The sequence below is a fragment of the Lepisosteus oculatus genome, chromosome 16 (assembly GCF_040954835.1).
Source record: "Lepisosteus oculatus isolate fLepOcu1 chromosome 16, fLepOcu1.hap2, whole genome shotgun sequence".
NCBI classification, from domain to species: Eukaryota; Metazoa; Chordata; class Actinopteri; order Semionotiformes; family Lepisosteidae; genus Lepisosteus; species Lepisosteus oculatus.
In genome coordinates, this window is record NC_090711.1 from 9,431,696 (window position 1) to 9,452,853 (window position 21,158).

The 21,158-nt window shown below is 38.3% G+C and overlaps 1 protein-coding gene across 3 annotated transcripts; it reads right to left on the reverse strand.

Annotated features, from left to right (window-relative positions):
- Positions 1-860: 860 nt before the first annotated feature.
- cse1l (CSE1 chromosome segregation 1-like (yeast)) lies at positions 861-20,635 on the reverse strand. 3 transcript variants are annotated; one of them, XM_015364932.2, is made up of 25 exons: positions 20,504-20,635; positions 18,800-18,890; positions 18,112-18,254; positions 15,627-15,728; positions 13,957-14,102; positions 12,793-12,883; positions 12,139-12,246; positions 11,552-11,644; positions 10,770-10,937; positions 9,853-9,982; positions 9,222-9,287; positions 8,434-8,636; positions 8,104-8,188; positions 7,839-7,900; positions 7,022-7,158; positions 6,457-6,560; positions 6,116-6,213; positions 5,624-5,774; positions 4,895-5,103; positions 4,218-4,315; positions 4,013-4,098; positions 3,571-3,652; positions 3,169-3,315; positions 2,394-2,625; positions 861-1,740 (listed from the first exon to the last, which is right to left on the reverse strand). In XM_015364932.2, the coding sequence occupies exons 2-25, from the start codon at positions 18,882-18,884 to the stop codon at positions 1,651-1,653; spliced, it is 2,916 nt and encodes a 971-aa protein (XP_015220418.1). In that variant the 5' UTR covers positions 18,885-18,890; positions 20,504-20,635; the 3' UTR covers positions 861-1,650. The 3 variants fall into 3 exon arrangements, with proteins under 3 accessions (XP_015220418.1, XP_015220419.1, XP_006639560.2); XM_015364933.2 differs by lacking the exon at positions 20,504-20,635 and adding an exon at positions 19,439-19,546; XM_006639497.3 differs by lacking the exon at positions 20,504-20,635 and adding an exon at positions 19,097-19,197.
- Between the last annotated feature and the right edge of the window lie 523 nt (positions 20,636-21,158).

Here is a 21,158-nt window from a genome sequence, read left to right on the forward strand (position 1 = left end):
TTAGCAATGGATTGATGTACTGTTGGATACAATCTTGCTCAATCCTTCTTATGGAGCTCGATGATACCACGCTCATTTACAGCCATGGACTGAAAAATTATGGGTAGAAAACTGTGCCAACGGCCCTCAAATAGAATGGGACAAGCATTGTGGGAAGGGTGTGGTTACCAGTTCCACCTCTGTCACTCAGAACTGGACAGGGGCTGTGGATCCAATTTATCCTGGTATTTCCTAGACATAAAGAACCTTAAATCTAACAATGTTAGAGATAACAGCAGTGCATCATTTTGATGCTGTAGTTGCACAAGCCCATTCTCAAAAAGCCACAATCCAACAGGTGTTAAAGGGCACTCTTAAACTCTCATTTCTGAAGGCTAGAAAAATGGAACCAAGCCAATTCACTGGTACACTTCAGAAAACCCCAAATCACTTGAGTGATAGTTACTTGAGATTTTCATAAGTGAATGTTCCAAGTGTTTTAATCCAACATGTTTTTAATCATCCTGTTTTTCATTACACTTTGTTAAATGTTGGTAGGAATAACTTAGTTCAGTCTTTCAAAATATGCAATGTCATACTTCAAAATTTGCATTAATGTTGGCATCCATTTGAGAAGACAAATCCATAAGTCAACAATCTATATCCTTGTAATTTTTAGGTGATCAATCCTTTAACTACACCAACTGTTTAAAGAACTCTGCATGTAGATTACACATTTTTGTATCAAGGCAATATAGTCATTTTGAAGAAATCTTAAATGTAACCAAATGATTATAAACTTAGCATTTCATCCACCTTTGATTACCTTCAAGGTCCTGGACTGTAGTACATGTACTGTAGGTTCACAAGTACACAAAAACTGAATATACACAAGTGCTTTTTATTTATTCACATTTGGAACATGAGAAACTAAAGAGACAAGACATAAATAAAGACATACAAGATACAAATGGTTTAGAAGAATGGTGGAAGCATAAAAAAAATGCTGCTGTCAAAGAGCTCTCAGAAAACTCTGATCTACAGTAAAACTGCAAAAGAAGATTTGAAATGAACACAGTCCTCTCGTGGATTTGCAGGATGGGAACAAGGGTGTTGCACGGCCAGAAGACAACTGCGATCTGTTTGAACTCATAGCTCATACACAGGATTAACATGTTTCTCTATTCCTTTGCAAACTGATAAGATTTCATGTAGTTATACATGAAAAGGTATTCTGACTAGCATTTGAAGAAATCCCCCTTGAAAAAAGTTCCTACAAAGCTTTTCTAGCATGTAACAGAAGGTTAGTGAAAACTCAACTGCCTACCTTCTTTTACACAAAGAAAATGATACTAGTAACAGAAAATGCTTTTACAACAGTCCAAAGAAACTTATATGCGAGAGCTGTCCCAATGAGGTCTGTAAAACTTCACTGTATGAGTTTCTAGATCACAACATTTGCAACTTTTACCTTAAAGACAATTCATGATATTTTTGGAAATACCAAATTAAAATCCTTAAAAGTTTCTGTCAAAGATCAATATCTGGTGAGAGAATAAAGGAGTTTGGTTCACAAAGTTTGCTGATGATTCCTGCGACCTTCTGTAATTCTCATCCTGGCCTTATTGTCCTCAGCAGGTTTTCAATGATTTGATTTCAGGGTCCTAAGTCTTACACGAGCTGGACACTTGCTGCTTGGAGATAGCCTTGCAAGAACTGTAGTGCTTCAGCATTCAGGCTTGTGCTCAGCATAGAGGGAACCTAGAAAAACATTAATAATCACATTCTTCTTTCAAAGAGAACGAAAAAATAAAACGTGTAAGTTTTATACACCTGAACTGGATTATGAAATATACTTGGAAACCCTTCTGGAAAAAAAAGACTTCAATTTGTTTACATTAAATATGCACAGAACTCCCTCATATACTCTATTTACTTTATGTTAAATAAGGCAAGTCTTATTTTAATAAGTATTAAATAGCCCTTTTGACAAAGAGGTTTTAATGAGCACTACACATTTAACAGTGGACTGCCATGAAACCCTGACAAAAAATAACCTAGCTTTAAAGCAATCAAACTATTTAAAGTTGTTAGCTTCTTGAATTCTTAGTCACAACCTACGTTTGAAATAAACAGCTTCAATACAATAAGAAAAAACTTCAAAGAAGTTATAAAAAAACTTATTAAATGGGGGAAAAAAAAAGTGTGGAACAAACTTGCCTTTGCAAAGAGAGCTTCGTGCCATAAAGGAACACCCAGTGTGAAATGCTCAGTTGACTTTAAGGACGGGAAATTGATTAGTACACTGGGTTCATTGTGTCTGCCGGGAGCGCAAACATCCTGTCCCACATAGCTCTACATCAACTCCAACACAGACTTCTGCTACGTGTGGAAGCCAAGCTGTGGTCACTTACCCTTCCTGGGCACGCTGTGGACAGCTTGTGGAGAGACTGTGCAAGGTGGATTTTGGGATTGCTGACGGCATCTCCGATGGGGTCATGCTCTTTCTTCCCTGCGAAAGCCAGCTGGGAGAAAGCAGTCTGGTATCCAGGTGTATCCTCAATGTCAATGAAGTGCTCATCATCAGGGATGCTGTCATCTTCTGGCAGCTCAAACAGACCAATCAGAGCTTGCAGCAAAGGAGTCCTGACAAGAGTGGATCAATGAGATCATGTCACGGTCTCTTTAGTAATCTGTCTTCTACCTGCCTGGCCAGACTACAGAACAAATACCTCTTGCTACTATACATTCTGATTTTTACACCGTAAACAAGGAAGGGAGCAGATAAGAGCAGAGCAATTTGCAGCTTAGTTCTGTCTCAAAGCTGTAGCTGCGTGCTCTAAACCAAAATGCAAATCCTTTTCACTTCTCCAAAAAGTGATATTCATGTCTAGTTTTTTTTTTAATGGAAAAGATGGTGAATGCCTTTCAAACTAGAAAAGAACTCTTCAAAAGGCTTTCTTCAGTTTTGAAACTAGGTTATGGTTAAAAATTCTCTAGAAGCAACTTCATACTAGTATTTATGCATTGATTTTCCATTTCAAAGCAGACATGGAAGGGAATCCATTTCATCCACTGTACTGAAGTACAGATCTATGATGTACAGCAGCTGTCATGCACCAGCAGTCCAACCCCGGGGGTCACATGTCCCCAGAAAAACACACATGAACAAGGTGTAACACTGCTTACCAGAGCTTTGTATAGTCTGTGTCCATCATGGCCGGGCATTCTGTCAGTATTTTAGTGATGCCTACAGCACAGATCTTCTTTTCAATCTGGCCAGAGACCTTCTGTACTTCTGGAATAACAATCTTTTCCAAGACCATCCCAAACATCCTACAGATTACAATTTCAAAAGCTCAGTTACCTTTTGAAGCATTTGCATAATAAACTGCAGGGGAAGTGACATCATAGTGCGTTTCTGTGGTTTTTAGTTAAGTGCATATAAATCTAAAAGGAAACTAGTGATGAATAGACCGTTTAGGATTTGCAAACACGTTAAATCAGTTAATCCAACAATACATTAAAATTCACCAATATTTTCTATACCTTATGGTGGTCCAGTAAAGACGCTCGAGATCATACACTTACTTGGGCTGTATGCTGTCAAAGATCTCCTGAAGAGCGATGGCTCCGTACTTCACACAATACAGATTGATAAACACTAGGAAACCTACAAAACAAGCAGGACCATTAAAAGGACACCCAGAACAAATCTATGAGTTTTCTTGAGGTGAGCATCCGAGAAGGAAACCGACCCATGAGCTGCTTAAGTTTGTTGCCAATGTATTTTTTCTGAACCAATTGTAAAATAAAAAAATGAACAAAAGAAGCACCAGTCTCCCTGCCCTCAATAGAAACTTGACAGCAGTGCCAGTAAAAGGCCCCTAAAATAAAGATATGATTAGGTCAGCACTGCTCTGCCCCCACCTGTCCCCTGAGCACCATGGAGCTGAGCAGGGGAGCGCTCCACACTCAAGATCAGGTTATGGCAGGGGAGAGGATGCAGAAACTCCCACACCAATGAACTTACTTTTGATGAATTTAGTCGTTTTTGAATTCTGAAGCCGCTGGAAGAGGAGGATAAAGATTTGTTTCCTATACTGTGTAATGGATTCTCTGTAAGACAATAACATCAAGAGGGAAAGATTAAGCAAGAGTTTAGGAATCTGACAACTGTAACGTGGTCTTTATATTAAATTACCACTTAATTGTGTATGAAGAATCATGTTACTCACACTGGCATGTGCTCTATGATACTGTTGAGGAGGTAAAAGCCCTGGTGGTCATTTGCTTTGGATGCAATCAGCTTCTGGAACACTCCCAACAAACCAGGCTGCAGATCAAGATAGTACAGAAGTTTGTCAAGTTCCTCAATGGTCTGGTTTTGCAAAAACGTTCATTTTTAAATGTTGCCAACAGAACACAGTTCTTTAATGAAACATTTGGAACTAGTTCTAGTTGCTTGCAGTGTATTAACTTATTCAATACATCTCTGCATCAACAGAATGGAAACGGAATTCCTTTTGACCTGTTATAACTTACACTATCAATCACGATGCAACCTTTTACAGACAGAGATGAAAGCTAACAGTGACAACCAGCATTGTGATGCCCAAATCATTAGTTTCAATGCAAGTTTGACTAAAATTCACTGTATAAGCTGTAATTTTACACGTGTTAATTAACTCCAAGTTTATACTAGTACTAGTACAGTAATAATAATATACAGTACTAATAATTTGATCCTAGCAACCTCTCTGTGCGTAATCACCTTTTCTCTCTGAAATTTGTTGGCACAATGTAAACACATAGCTTTATCATTTAAAAAGGAAGGACGAGGTTTGTGTAGGCAGGTTAACAGACATGCTTTTTTGTTCTGCTAGATCAAAAGGAAAAAGCAGCAAAGGCTTACAATCTTGTCTGCTGCAGTACTAGCAATGGTGGATCCCCCTTTGTGCAAGTAGGCCTGCAAAAGCCTGACAAGAGGGGGGATGTTTCCTGTGCGCTCCCACAGCACAGGCTGCAGAAGATGAGGGAACAGCGCCATGTAGGAGGAGGGGATGGCAGAGGAGTGCATCTCTAACAGAAGAGACATCACTTGGAACACGTAGGGAACAAATTCTGCAACGCAAAGAGAAAAACGGTGCAAAATATTTCCCCAGAGTAAAACAACTGCTGAACTGGAAACACAAAAAAGCTAAAATCAAAAAGAATAAAACAGGTCAGTCCAGAGAAGCAGAGAATAAACAGCTCAAGCTTATCACTCCGTAACTCGTAGGAAAGTCCAAGTTAAGAAGGAAGCAGGTGACTAAGTACTGTTGCTATAAATTGGTAATTCTTTAATGCCTAATGTTTAAAACTCAGAGGAATACAGTGAGAAGAACCAAACAAAGAAATCTTAAGTTATTATTTAAATTAAAACAGTCAATACACTTAACAAAATATAGTTATTTCATATCCTAAATAAAAACTAGAATATGATTGTATCGTGATTCATCACAAAAAGCTTCTTAATGTAACTCAAATCAAGGGCCAAGATAAACATTTACTTTAATACACCTGCTTGTTTGGCAAAAACCCCCAGAGGTCTCTATTAGACATACTAAAGCATACTGTATGGTTGGTCAGGAAACACACATACCTTGCACATCATTCTGCAGGATCTCTGTAAACACAGGGAAGAGCGCCTCTTCAAAGCTGCTGACTGTGGTGGGGTTGGCTTTGCAGGTTATTCTCACCGACAGGCAAAGGGACTCAAAGAGATAGTGGTTAAAGTGTGGCTTGCTCGGGTTCTGAAAGACAGCACATTAAGTCAACAATTAATGTACACAATCCACATTATGATATCTTCACAAATATCCGAGTTCTGTATGGACTTAGATATTTAAGGGGATCATATTGATTTTGAACACGACAACTATCTCAGTTCTTGAGTATCAGTTCTTTGTGTATAAAGGACCGGTAAGGCACAGAGTTCAATTAAGAGGATCAACAGTAAATCAGTGGCTCAGTAGGAAAAAAACACATCTGGGGGAATTTTATATATCAGTGCTCCAAGACCTACTTTTTATTTAATGTTGATTTTGTGGGAGGGAGACAGTGGACCTAATGAGAGCAGTAGGATGTATCTCACCTTGCTGACCACGAGAAGTTTCTGTGTCAGCTGGCTGATGAGAGTGGGGATATAAGGGACAATGGCCTCCTGGAGAAGAGAGAAGCTCCTCATGATAGCTGTTAAAAAAAACCAAATTGAAATACTTAAAATATCAAACACCTCAGCATGCCCACAGATGACAAACTGTATTCAAGAAACTTCAGTGTGGAGTGACAATGAAATTGAGACCTTCCCCCATCTTTGACTGGATTCGATAGGAAGGAGATGATCAGAAGAAACATTAGCGTTGTCGATCAAGAGCAGTCTTAGGTAAAACTGCAACAGTGAGGTTACACAAATTGGACAGGAAGATGACCTACCTTTCATGATATACTCATTCTCAGAAGAACCAGGCAGTGCCAGTGCTTTGAAGAGGTTGTTTAGCAACTGCTCTGTAAATGGTGCCATTTCTGCAGCAGTGATACTAAGATTAGGGGGACAAAAAAAGTAAATCAGTATTAGACTTGCCTTCACATCTAGGTGGTACTTCTGGTCTTGCGTATGTCCACAATTACTGTGGAAGCTTTCAGTAATAATGTGACCAGCAGATAAACTATACTGTTCAGGACACTTCCTGAAACCAAAAAACTGTCACAAGAACTGCAATGAATTTCACATAAAATGTTGCAAAAAAGATTTAATAATGTGTAACTGCTGTAGTTAACTGCTGCCATTACGTTCATCAAACCTCTTTTTGATGGTTACTTCAAAAACTTTCAACAATGTTGAATTACAGTTAGTTTTGCAGTGAGCCAATCAAAAGGAGAAGTCACTTCAAACTTAGGTTTTGAAGATCGAAAGGACCTTTTGGCAGTATCCAGATGAGTTTCCACAGAACAACCTGAACCTGGAAAAGGGTCAGCTTTTTGAAACTTCTGCACTTACAGTGTAGTGTTATTGGGTCCTCTCATCGTGAACAGCCTCTCCAGGGCATGTGCAGTGTATGTGTGAGCCACAATGCTCTCTGCCTGAAGATAATTCACCAGGAGTGGGATGGCCTGCAGCAGCTGCTCTTTGGGAAGCTGGAGATAAAGAACAGCAGGATTTAGCTACAGTATTAAGGTGAATATTAAGGATGGACTGGACAACCACACTACGTGCTAAGAACTAGAACTGTATACACAAGAGGAAGAAAGTGTTAAGCTTTTTAAGATATTTTGTAAATTACCAACATGTTTAAGATTTTCTGTAGTTTTCCCAATAGTTTTAAACAGACTTCATTCTTCTGCCACATTTGATTATAATGAACATTACTCCACGGATAATGGCACCCTAAGTCCAAGGGGAGCAAAGAGTTCACACTACCGTAAAAATGTAAAACATTACCACACCCAGAAGGGAATACTTAACGAGAGTAGACAAGGCAAGGAATCTCAATCTCCTCGACTACTACAGGTAGGTTAAAACTTAAATTCAGTTTCTGCACAATGAAGAAAAATCCAAGGTGTAAATAAGTCAGATTCTACTATACTTCTAGTGTCACTCTAGCCCAGATGAAAAATGTTCATATGCCTGACTTTAAAATGAAACTGCCTGAATGTCATCATGCCAAACATGTAATTCCTGTATTTATAATACATGACAGCCTATAGTTAATCCTATATATTAGAAAGTATGAGAGAGAAATTAAATGCTGACAAAGCTGACTCCTTCACTGTTGAAAGAATCTGAGAAATACAAAAGACATTTGAAAACTACTCACCTGACTCCTGAATATCATGACATATTTGATAGCATCGGCCTTTAACACTGGAAACTCATTCACTAAAACAGAAAAATGTACAGTTACGAATCAAACTTCCCAACACTAAATTCCATTTGATTTTTTTTTTTAAAGAAGATGAAGCAGGATTCCAAAGAACACAGCTGTACTAAAATAATTTAAGATTAATCCTATTTGTGGAATCTGACCTTCATTCAGACAGTTTAAGCTTTCATTTAAAGAGATACTGCAATACAACAATTACCATTGGGTGACTTCAAATCAGGTAGAATATGATTCACAAAGAATTCTGACAGGTTCACCAGCTCATTAGCTTGTGTTATTCCATGCTGAAAGAAAAGAAAATACAATTTATAAAGAAACTTTTTCTTTAGTTTCTACTTGACATTTATTTTCGCAAACTTCTAGACAAAAGATGCTCCTCCCTTTCAAAAAAAGCGATGAAAAAAGCCAGGCAAAAAGTTTAATTATTGGCATTAACCCTCACACTCAAACTTGGCTCATTTGCAGGGAATTTCATTTTTACACCGTCTTAGAAGTCAAAAGAGTTCCCGACAGTCAGGTGACACGGTACCTTCTGCGTCTGTGCTTTGGAGGCCAGGGAGGTGACCAGGTAAATAGCGGCATCTTTGTGCTTCCAGTTCACACGAGGGTTCTTGGCGTACTCGGTGAGCATGGAGTTCACATAGCCAGAAAAGATGGCCGTCACTGGCCCTTCAAAGAACTTGCAGAGACCCCTCACTAGGTCACAGGCTGCCCTACGCCTCGTGTCAATGTCTGAAAGGAAGCAGATATGGTTTACTGAATAGGTCACACACAACTGCATGCAATTTAGCACCTCTTAAATTCATATGACAAAGAAAAACACATCACTGATCCCTTTATTAAGTTTTAAATGGAACTCAGCCTCAGTTTCCCTTAACATTGGGTCTGGTAAGTTCTCTACACTCTGACCTAGAGGAAAACCAGTCCACATTTTAGACCTGTTACTGTGAGTCACCTACCCATCTGATCTTTTCAGCTAAAGAAGCACAAACAATACTTAAACAATACAAATGCATTAAAATAAAAATCAAGTGTGTGACTGATAAAATCTAAAGAAGGAGCACAATCTTAGAGACGTTAGTCTGAATTCTAAATTATGAAAATAGGTTTGGGAGTTTGGACAGGACTTTAAGAAACAAAAATAAAAAGTGAAAGGAAAGAAACCAAACGGAGATTAGGAAATGTATACGGTCCCTTTACACCGTCATTGTCAATCAGACAAAACTAACGTTTTTATCACTTGCATGTCGGAGTAAAAGGCATCTCTGAGAAAGGCAACCCAAAGTAAGGAACCGGTGCAGTGAAGAGATGCACTACCTGATCCCTCCAGATCTCTCCTGATGTACTCCTCAGAATTGTCCTCAAAAGCCTCCTCGTCAGCAGCTGGAAAAGGATTGACACCAAATGAATTAAACACCAGCACCAGTAACAGTCTTCAGTTTAAACAAGGGCTGTGTGAATCATAGTCCTGCTTGTATGCACTCCGTGTCTCGAAATGCTCTTGTGACAGAGCCCTTAAATTGACACTTTCCTTTGGGCCCGAGTTCGTGGCACATCGATGACTTGGTCACTGGAACAAACATTAATTTGTGCTGGAGCTATCAGGGGTTATACAACAGTAAAAAATAACCCATTTACTTCAGATCGTAGGAAATGTAAATAACAACTAATCTTTATCATGGAAGATGGGGACTGAAGCCTAACAGGCAAGAAAATTGTATTCTCAAATCTGAAAACCTCAGTAAAAAGTAGCTTCTCTTTCGCTCATGCTAGCTCAGTTGACCAAGAAATTGTTTTTTTTGGAAAATCAAACCACATCTATTGGTTTTTGTTTAGGGTGAGGACACGATTTTTCAAAAGCTTTTCTGAAGTGCGTTTTCATTACTTTTCAAACAACATCTTCAAACGCACTTAAAAAAAAATACTGCCAATAAATGACTCAACTTACTTCTGAATTCCATGTTGGGCACAATAACCTTTTCACAAATGCTGGTCAGAGTGTTCTGGTCTTCAAACAAATGCTTATAATGAGGTCTCTCACAGACTGACGCCAGGAACTGAATGGCATTGCTCACCAACTAAACCAGGAGAAAGAGTGGGGAAAAAAGCTTAAAACCTCTTGTTACAGACTTGCAGTTGTCAGAGGGCAGAATCTAGAAGTTTCTCATTTACCCTTTCAAATTTGGTTCTACAGGTTTTTGCACATTTTCTTATAGATACATTAACTTGAAACAAAACGCCTTCAGTTTACTCAACCAACAGCCAAATTTAACTTCTGCTTAGGCTCTGTACTTAAGGCCCGTCATCAGAAACAAGTGCTGGATAATTGTAACCATTTGTTACATTGCTTATTAGTCTGTTTAATATTCCAAGCATATACTAGAGAAACTACATTCTTCAGACCTTCATTTGTAGCAGTAAAGAACAAAAGATGAAAACAATTAAAGGCCACTTCAGAACCCCAAATCTCTGCCTCCACAGTGCACATGTAGATGTTAAACTAAATAAGCTTGTATTATAAGTGACTGCATCAAACATCTACAGTAGTACATATGTTCCAGCACAGGCAATGCCAGTTTGGGAAGCAGGGTTAAATAAAATAAGCTAGTGCTACTCCTTTCTATTTCAGATGTGAAAATGCATAGATCCATGTCTTAGTACATTAAAGCTAGGCCTGTTCTACTAATATCGCATGTTTGACACCACAAATAGATTTATTCAATAGATCTGTAAAGCAACCCTTCCTCACTGAAGTGCCTCAAATAAAACATTGTTACTGCTGGTGGAAATTTACAATTTATGATTTGGTCACACCAATTGGTCTATTTTTTATAGATAAAGATAGAAATCAAGCTTCGGTTTTACCAGATCGTATTTGACTTCCTGGCCAGTGGTGACCAGCAGGTTCCAGATGTCTGTGACAAAGCGTGGCAGGTAGGGCTGGAATTCCTCATCGTATTTTTGGGCATAAAGAGCAGCATTATCACAGATCTGAGACTTCAACAGCTCAAGCAGGCCTGCTTCCTCTTCATCCTGACAAAACAAGATCAGGATGCATGTCATAAGCCAACCATCGGACACAGTACATTTAAAACATTTAAAAAACAAGCAGTAGGTAAAACTTGAGAATATCTGTAGCCATTTCCTAAATATGCACCTCATGACAAGTCATGATATTTATTAAATGCAACACTGTAAAAAAACAAACAACTGCAACTATAAGAAGGTGGGATCAGATGGGAGTTATGCAGGTATGATGCATGTTTCAACTTAAACCTTTCAATGTGGTAATAAAGATTACACTGTTTTCTACAGTTACCCTCATCGTTTATCCCAGCATCATTAATGACATTGCCAAGATTAAGAACCAGCTGCTATACTCCAGTCTTACTTCTAGCCAACAGAATGCAAAGTACCTTTGAAATCTAACTGCACACTTACAATGCATCCAAGGAATATTAACAATTTAAGAACATGTCGGCAGAGATGAAGTAATACATTTTAAACTGGTATGCAGAATGTAAGTGGGACAGGAAAGCGCTTTCACAAAATATCAGTATATAAGTAACTTTCTTGTGAAAGTCTGAAAAGAAAATAATGCATCAATTATAGATTACCTCCTATTATGAGTTAAAATGTATACGTACATCAGTTTGAAGCAGTTTGTTATCCAAAGTCAGTAAATTGTGGAAGTTTGTCATCCATGTTTCCATGTTGTCTTCGAAAAACTCTGGAAGATCCTACAATATAATGAGTGAAAAGCCACTTAAAATATAGAAAACACTCTAATGCTGATATGGCTTAAATGGCAAACCAAAACTAGTGTAATTATGAAGAGTCATACACTCTCTGGTTAACAATCCCCCAAAAACCATATTGAAGCAAGAGCAAACAGGATGCAGTGTGTATTCCTCAAAGCTCTGTTGCCCAGTCACATTCCATTCATGTAGCAGGATCACCTTTAATGAAGGCTGTGATGTGCATACCGATTTCTCTAGTTGCAGAATTGATTTTTTAACAATTGATACCAGGAGATTTTTCTGACCAGTGACGTTAAACCTCACGGTCTTCAAAGCAGCCATGCATTGTCTACCACAGAAAGCATCTTCTAGTACTGGGGTTTCCTAACAATTTGGGCAACGAGGATTTCTTAATTTAGAGAAGAATAATGCAAAAATCTGCAGAAATCGTTAGGAGAGCCAAGATGAGGAGAAAAACCGTAATAAACTCTTACCTGGAAGTTTAAGCTGTAAAACAACTTGGAGATCAGAGTCAGGGAAGAGAAGAGAATCTTCAGGGCATTCACATCACTGGCATGAGTCTGACAGAGCTCAATGGTGGCCTGAAAGACAAGTTCCATCAGAATCCTCCGGTTCTTCAGGCTGGTGTTTCTCAAGCATGTTAAGCATTTACGGTAGCATATTACTGGTGAAGATCGGCAAAAATTGCATGGTGATACTGCTGTATGCAAGGTCTGAAATATTGGCATTAATAAGGAAAGAAGAATTTAATTTGCTGCACTTTGTTACATAGCAGTACTATAGCAGCTCCAGTAACTGCAGCTGACCAATCACTTTAATAAAACAAGAACAGGATCCATGAATGGTTATTTTAAAACAAATTATATCCAAATTTAATATCAACCACACCTTAATTTTTCAAACTGTCAAATGTACAACAAAACTTTAAAGGGGGGTATTGTTTGGAATATTAAAAAGTTACTTTTTTTTTTACATTTAGCCCTAAGCTGAAATCTTAGAGTCTCCAAGTTTGTATTTGTAATGTTATTCATTATGGAAAATAAATGGATAAGGAAAAACAAAGTTGCCAAAATTACGATTATGATGTTTTCTGTACATAATCCATTAAAAATACTACCAACACTTACCTTGAAAAGTTCTGTCAAAGGCTGTGCAAAAGTGTCCAGCACAAGTTTAATTTCAAGCCACAACTCATTTGACTTAAACTCATGCCGATACCTGTGGAAAACAAAAGGCAGAGACATGCATTCAGTAACTCATCGTATGACTGGCATGCAGAAGAAACATCTCCAACTGTTCTCCAAAAAACACCCTGACCACCACAGTTAACCGAAATACACTGCACTGCTAATGAATCATTATATTTGGAATGAATGTGATGAACAATACGTTTTTCTTCAACTTCTAAAACATTGAATAAGTGTTCATATTTACTGTGCAATTTCTAATAAATGTCATATTAACCAATCAGAAACACTTATCTAGTTGCTGCCTGCAGGTTGGACTAATTTAGTCTACTAGTTAACATCTGATTAAAGTTAGAATACGTATGTTTTTTGCCTGGTAGTTAGCAATTAATTCCAAAACATATCACACACATGAGCTCCAAAGGAAAATCCAATACAAAAAGTGATGATTATCTCATTAATCAGTTTTGGTTAAAGTAAAAGCATATTATTAGGATGCCGTTAAATATGTTAGGCTCCCCCTTGTCCTGCAGTGGCAAAAAACAAAGTTGCCATGCCAAGATGTAGGTCACTGGTTAAGTGAAGATCTGTTTAAAAATTCATCCCACTTTCTTGCAAAGAAAAAAAAAACATGTCACTTCTGCCCCTTATTCTTGTTCGTTCCCCCCATGATGGCATAAAAAATGATACAACATACATCTTTCACCTTTCAACCTATACAGAGGTGCATTTAATTATTCTTGCAATTTTATTCCACATGCCCTTTACATTGCGAAACGCCTATCATTATAGCAAAGGTAAGAAGACATGAATGGGCAAGAGTACACATTTCTCATGCTGGGAGCTGCAGCATATCACAGTAACAGAAAAGGTGTTAAAGCTGTAATTCCTAGCCCCAGAATCCTTTTCTCAGACACCACTTGACCTACCAGTTTGACTTTGAGGTGTGGGTGGGTGTCTGCAGGTCCTCATTCTCCACCATGCAATAAAAGGCCTTATATTGCAAGCCTACACTTGGATTGGCGATTGCAATTGCGTGAGTATATAATAAATTCACTCAGGCATAGGCTCCACAAAGCTAACATCGTCGTCCATACTACAAACCTTTTGAAAAGTGAATGGGCTGTCCGCAGGACTCCGTTAATGATGTGAAAGTCACCGCTCTGAAACCGGTTGACCATTTCAGTCAGGAGATCAGGCCACTTCTGAGGAAAGTCTTCTCTCCCAATAATGCTGATAGCGTCACTGAGCTACACAGAAAGAACTTACACGTTAGCATTAGAGTAATCACTAGAGAATATCTAGAGATAGTCACACATAAAAAGTTAAGTTTCTGAACTGTTACCAAAACCATATGTTTGTTATATAATTTATTTTCTTTCTTCACCAGGCCAGCTAATTAGAAGTCAGCAAATACAGTTTCTGTATTAACAGCAATGTAATAGCTGTTTTAACACATTTTGAATTGTTTACAAACATGGGATCATTTAGGTAATCTTAATACAATTCAGTGAGAACACTGTACATAGGAATTGCAAATTAAGACAATACTCAACAACAAGTCCCATAGAGCACAAATGACCCGTCACCGTAATCGGGAACTATGTTGAATATTGTGGTCGAAAGCATCGACAGCAGGTGTGATAACATCAACTGCAGCAGAAATCAGATTTTTCTCAATGTCTCATCCGCATACTGGTCAGGCCAGCTTGGCTCCTGAAATCTAATCACAGGCCACGACATCAACTGGACCTCTAGTAAGGTTTTCTTGGAATATAAACAGATTAACTGCGCATATGTTGATTAAATCTGTGCTTTACTGCATAAAAATCATGTCTTTGATTGCGAAGCCCAACTTTTCTCATGTAATCGCTCAATGCCTGATTACAGAGCATTAATCAGAACAGCAAGTTTAAAGCCTGGCATATGTTGTCAGTTTAGCAAGAATTACATGATATCTACAAGGAGATGATTCGCAATTATCAAACACCACTGCACTTTATGTTTATAGACATCAAAACAAAGACTGAAGTGCTTCATGCCAGCTGTATGTAGCTATAGGTTTTGAAATGAGTATTCCAATGCAGAGGGTAATTAAGAAAGTGCCAAATTTACTAGTTATGTTTGAGAATTAAACTGCCAGAAACTTCCAACTAAGCATTAGCTTTCACACATCTTTATTATTTTTTATCAAAACAGCATAAATAATACTCATATCCTCTTTTCTGGGAAAAAAGGTAAATACTGGAGATTGTTCAAAGAAATGCCTGTATTCCACAAGCACATGGCGTGCATTGTGATCAGAATGATTGCTACAGAGGGCCAACACTTGCACCACATGAATCATCCCATGAAAGACTTTAAACTTTGAATTGTTTAAATTTGCTATGTGAAAAGAAAATACTTATGCAGTCACATTCAGGCACGGGGCATACATAACTATCATTTTTAGAAACTTTGTTTTAAGCTTTTCCCCTGACCCAGCTGGTTATCAGGTGTACTGGTACACCTCTTTGCAGAATTATCTGTACCTCGTCATCACCCATTTGCCAACTCAAAGCTGACAAACAAAAACACTCTTGGGCCCTTAATTGACTGAAACATCAGACTTAACTGAAGATGTTCCTTGCTTTTATTCAACATGAAAGTCAAGTCACAAAAGCCAACCTAGAGGTTCAATGCTAATAAAAGTATTGCTCGGGAATTTATCTGGGATGCAGCAGCAACATAGTAGAAAACCTTCCTCTGATTCATGGGGGAAAAAAAACACATACCTGTTTCTGAATCTGTTCTGGGCTGCTAAGCATCAAATTCACAATGTTTGCTTTAATTGCCGTCCGGTCTGCATCTGAAATTTTGTTGGGTTCATCTTCTACCTAAAAACACAAAAACATCTTACACTGAATAATGGCACCTTAAAAAAACAAAACATGCGTAAATACAAATCCCAAGGTCTCTGACAGCAATCCCTTAAAAATCATTCCAGTCAGCATTTCCTTCAAGCAACATGGTCCATCTTCAGTCCTGGAAAGCTGGTGTCTGTAGGTTCTCATCCCATAGTCTTAAATATTAGACTAACTGGTCCAATTTCCTGACTTCTCTTAGCTCATCGGGTGCTGTTTATTAAAAGACACTTACAGGACAACACTGATTTGATTTACACATTTTTCACCACCAAATAAAAAGTTAACTTGGAGGATTTACAGATACGTTTCACAAGTGAAGATAATTGTACAGCTATACAGACCATCCCAATTAAAAACATTTATACTGTTTTGATGTAAGAAAACACAACAGCATAGTATAACTTAATATCATTTTTGAAAGTGAAGGCATTTTCCAACAGTTTAAGCACTTACTATGGATTTTACTAAAAGAAAAAAAAATGATTATGGGATAAGATGAAGCCATTTTTGAGGAGCAAAAATTAAGTTTAACCTAGTTTAGCAGGAAATGTGGTTCACCGAGTCTGCTGAATTTGATAGACATTCATCAGCAAATTGGTCATCAGTGATCAAGTGGGTCCAGCTGAACACAAAATTGTGCTAGGGGAATAAAACTGAGGTTCTGAATACCTCAGCAATATTACTAACATACTGTAGAAAGTTAAAATCAGGGCAGAAGACCGAGGGACGACACCAGATTTCATTCACCTCATATAGCTTTGCAAGTAATTTTGAAACCATGCAAGGGAGTTCAAAGCAGGACCAATGGAACAACTTGGAACAGGAAGGACTGAATGATCCACATGATCAAAGTCCTAAATGCCATAAACCTACAAAAACAGTTGCACGAGTGGCATTAAAATATCAAGAACTTTCTAAACTGTTTTAACATTCATTACCAGAAGTAACGCCGCATTTTATCTGACAATGCAAGCTGTTTAATTTCTTAAGACATCAACTGCTGTTATTCCCACCCATGTTCACAGAAAGGCAATGCATATAACTTTCAGTTCAGGTTTGACTCATCGTCCAATACAGATTGGGCTTTCAATCTGAAGCAACTATAGCTGTTTAAAAAACTGAATACGTAGATCACCAGAGAGGATCAGAGGACAACCAAGTTACAAAAAAAATGGAAGATAACTTTAACACCAGCAGAATTACTGTGAATTTTACAAGATTCAACAAGCACTTATGATACACTGACCTGCTTTACTGTAAAGTTAGATTAACTCTGGATTCTGACAGCATTTACTCAAATGAATCAGTAATTTTAAATGTAGACCCATCAAACACACAACACTGAAATGAGACTAATTATTTACTAATGCTGTTTTGGCAAACAACTGAAAACTGAAAATGAGAGGGCAATGATTTGTCTAAAGAAACACAATCACATGAATTCTTAAAGGTCCTATTAGTTGGCAGCAGATGTAGAGGATGTTCTGCTCTACTGAAAAAGACACTATTATACAATACATTACATACTATAAACCTGAAATGTAAAGGAAATGGTGCTGCCATTTATGTTAAAAATATTCAAACAAGATTAGCTACAAAAAAATAGAACCCTTTAAAACACTTCATCAGCAGAATACCAACTTCTTGAGATGATCTAAAAGTACTTTCCTTCAACAAGCAAGGAAGCCAGGCTGCATATTAATATAATGAAAACCTAGGCTTTCATGATTACACAAATGGAGCAAAGTGTCAGCTACAAAATTATACTCCAGAGGGCACAGGTCAGGAATAATATCTCCAGGTAAAACCCAGAGTTGGAAACATTTAAGAGCAAGCTCACACCTGGATAACACAGCATACAAAACGTTTCTTTTTTCTATTCTTTATTTATTTGACCTTGACTGGTTCCTTTGCTACTGACAACTACTGGAAATACAGTAGTTTTGATATGAAACAGGGACGACCAAGCTCCAAACGTTTTCTAAACAGTAGATTTCTTCAGTGTCTAAAAATACATTAAGAGCCACCACACCATGTGAAATTTGAAGTGATTCATCAGCAGCTAGAGATGAGATGGTCTCAAGAATGAAGACAAAGCAAAATAAACAGAAGTAGAAACAAAATTATCTGGAAATGCTCATCATCACAGGAGAAAGAAAAGGGGGATTTTCAGGATTTTTCATCCAAATGAGTACGTCTTTGATCATTTACAAAATTGTGTATACAGGACACAAAATACAAAAGCACATAGCCTTGTAATTCCAACAGGAGGGCTATTTCACTTTTAAAGACCACTAATTAAAAATGGCAAAGGTAAATCTTAACAGTGTCAGTAAGCTAACGGTCTACTCACACAGCGCCAGTTTCTCTTGATGTAGTTTTTAAAGGTCACGGCAGCACACACTCGGATGACATTATCCTGGGACTTCTCCAGCAGCGTGAGGAGCAGAATGGGGTAGTTCTGGTTCCCTTCCACAGACTCAAGGAACTTTTCCGCTAGGAAGAGCAAGAAAAAGGGTTTATCACAAAACCACGACACTAGATTCCCTGGCAACTGTTAGACGTGAAGAGGCACATCCTTAGGTCTCAAATTATTCTTAAATATAAAAATGTCTATATCCAACAAGCCATGAACAGTAGGATAAATGCAGTATGTACAAGCCTGGGCTTGTGACACACACACAGGGTCATGCAAATATGGAAAAAGGTGACTTTTAAACTCAGAAGTGCACAGAGAAGATGAAGAATTAGTGTGCTCGTGCAGGCCTTCACTTTCTCATATTAGAGCTCAGCACTCTTCCTTCTTGCCAAACTAACCTAAACACTCCTTGGTTTCTTAGCATAGAACCCCTTTACCTTCATATACAGGTTTCATTTTCCTTGAAGACTAAATATCAAAATTGTCAAAAGTTTACAGAACAAAACTGGAGCAAGGCAAGGCTGAAAGGACACAGAATTTGAGCCAACAGCAGTATGCCTGTGGTTGGGAGAGTCAGGAAAATAACTTTGGAGATCACGACTGCCCTGTAGGTTTGTTTTACCTGGACGTCTGACTGTGGGATCAGGGTCTAAGGTCTTCCTCAAGAACTCTGTGAGCGTCTGCAGGTTGGCTTCATTTAATTCCATGGTTACCTAAGAAATAGGACATCGTAAAAAAGCAATCGCCCACAAACGTAGAATAGAAAACCCTCCCGAGCTTTGGTTCCAAGTTTTAATAAGATCCACGAAATGTTTGCATTGTCTGAAATGTAGCAGTCATAAAATAAAATAACGTTACCAGTTAGAAAACACTAAACACTGTATCTCGACATTATCCATAAATACCGTGGTTCCCCTACCATCTAGCAAATTCATTTGAGCTTTCTGGCTCCTTCATGCGGAAAACGTTTTGTTAATCATCCTTGTCCTTTCGGTCGATGTTAAAACGTTTGTTAAGCGCATGAAATTTTAGTATCACCAGATTTTTAACCGACTGCGTCGATTAGATAGCAGTGCCCCGTTTCTATTTTTACGTTATTTCATCCCACACTTTAAAATCAGGCACGTCATGAGGCGGAATCACCATCACACCCATTTCTGAGATTCGCAGAAGCGTGATCTATTACGTGAAGCGCTGATAAATAAAATGGTCCAGACACAGGACTAACCGAAAGAGCAAGCACTTGAAAATAACAACATACTTCTTTTACAAACAATTCCTTCGGTTACCAGCGTATGTTTACGAAAGCCAAATAGCAGCCTTCAACTCGGCATGGGTCACTGTATGCGTGAGTGCGACACAACCAAACCTGCTGGTGAATGCAGGTTTAAATTTTAAATAAGCACACTCTTTGACCAATCAACACCGCCCACTAGGGGAGAGGGCAGCTCTGAGCCAATCACCATGAGCAAAGACAAGTTAGATCGAGGCCTCGCTCAGGAACCAGGCCCGACAAACGAGAAGGCCCCTTTCCGAGCTCAATATTGAAACCCATTTCACAGGGTCTGCTTCTCCACGGAGTCGCAGGAACTTCCGTTTCCACTACATAGATACCGTGCTCTTTCTCAATTATTTAGCTTGTGTAAAGAGTGGGTGTTTTATTAAATTCATTCAGCTAACACAGAACAGGACTCTGCACCGCAAATGGCATTAAAATACAACGACAACGACCGCAATCCCATCAGGACCAGAATTAATAGATTGAATAGAAACTCAAAGTATAAAGTTTTCTATTCCTCTCCAACAAAACATGACAGCGGGCTGTTAAACTTAGGCACAGAAAGCCTATGCTCACACCTCTGGGATGACATGCAGGAACCCCCAGTCACGCTCAGCAAGTTGTGCAGAAACAGTGCAGCTCCTGCAATCGTGTGCCATTTACTCCAGTCGCTACACTTTCTTTTTCTGTGCACACACGGCGATTTAGTGGAATAACCTAATCGAATAAAACGTATCTGCACCTAGCAAAGTCCCCTAAGCCACTTAGTCAAGTTCACAAGCCGCATTAGTTAGGATACATCAATACTTCACATGTAGCCAGCGGACTCCCAAAAGAAAACTATTATAAAATACTCTATTACTATCTATGGACATCAAAACCATTCATCAGACTGGTAATCTTTCATTTAAACCTGTTACAAAGGGTAATGACTCTAATAAGCGATACACTTAAAAAGAAAGGCCTTGAATGTTACGCCAAAAATATTTGAGAGAAATTAAAAGCCAAACGTATAAAAAAAGAACTTAAAACTTTGAGTACCCCTACCTTCCGGGCTAATAAAGCTTTATATTTTAATTTTCAGATAAAGTCTGAATCCGCAGATCCTCAACAATTTCAGCTCTCTGCTGTCAGGCGGCTCTCCTTTTCAAATACCAGTCCTAACGGCGCGCTGACCTCACTGCGCAGGCGCCCCGCGGACTACAACTTGACTACAACCTTACGTCAGGCGTCTCACAGTTTTGATGTCATATGCGTATTACGTCATTAGTACGAAAGGTATTAAATATGGCCTGTATTCTATTGTTTTTATTTGTTATCGTTGTCTAGTTAATATTTTATATAAATATTAAATATTTATATTCACTTTTTAATGGTTTGTAATAAAGCAGTGAAAATAACAATATTGCCGATGTATAAGCACGTATAGCGTTGTAAAAAGGGCAAAATGTCGTAATTTGCAAACACATAAACGCCGATGTTTAAGACATTTTGTCGCCGAGACCAAATTTTCTAGTTTAATACTCTTCTCATACAAGATCAATTCAAAATATTCTCTACAGCAAAGCTCCACGGTGTTCCTGTGATACCCCTTGGGTAGATTTGAATGTCACATGCAATTACATTCTCTCAATGTTCCAGTTATGAGATTTTTCCTGTACAATAAAACAATTCGAGGCAGAAGTGGGCCCTGATCAGTTCC

Bases quoted from the DNA above. Each gene is read 5' to 3' on its own strand.
- cse1l (XM_006639497.3), bottom strand. The intron at 10,938-11,551 runs GTACGTATACAT...TTGTTTTGTCAG, and splicing joins ACAAACTGCTTCAAACTGAT to GATGAAGAGGAAGCAGGCCT. The intron at 9,288-9,852 runs GTAAGTTGAGTC...ATCCTTTTCCAG, and splicing joins GCCCAACATGGAATTCAGAA to CTGCTGACGAGGAGGCTTTT.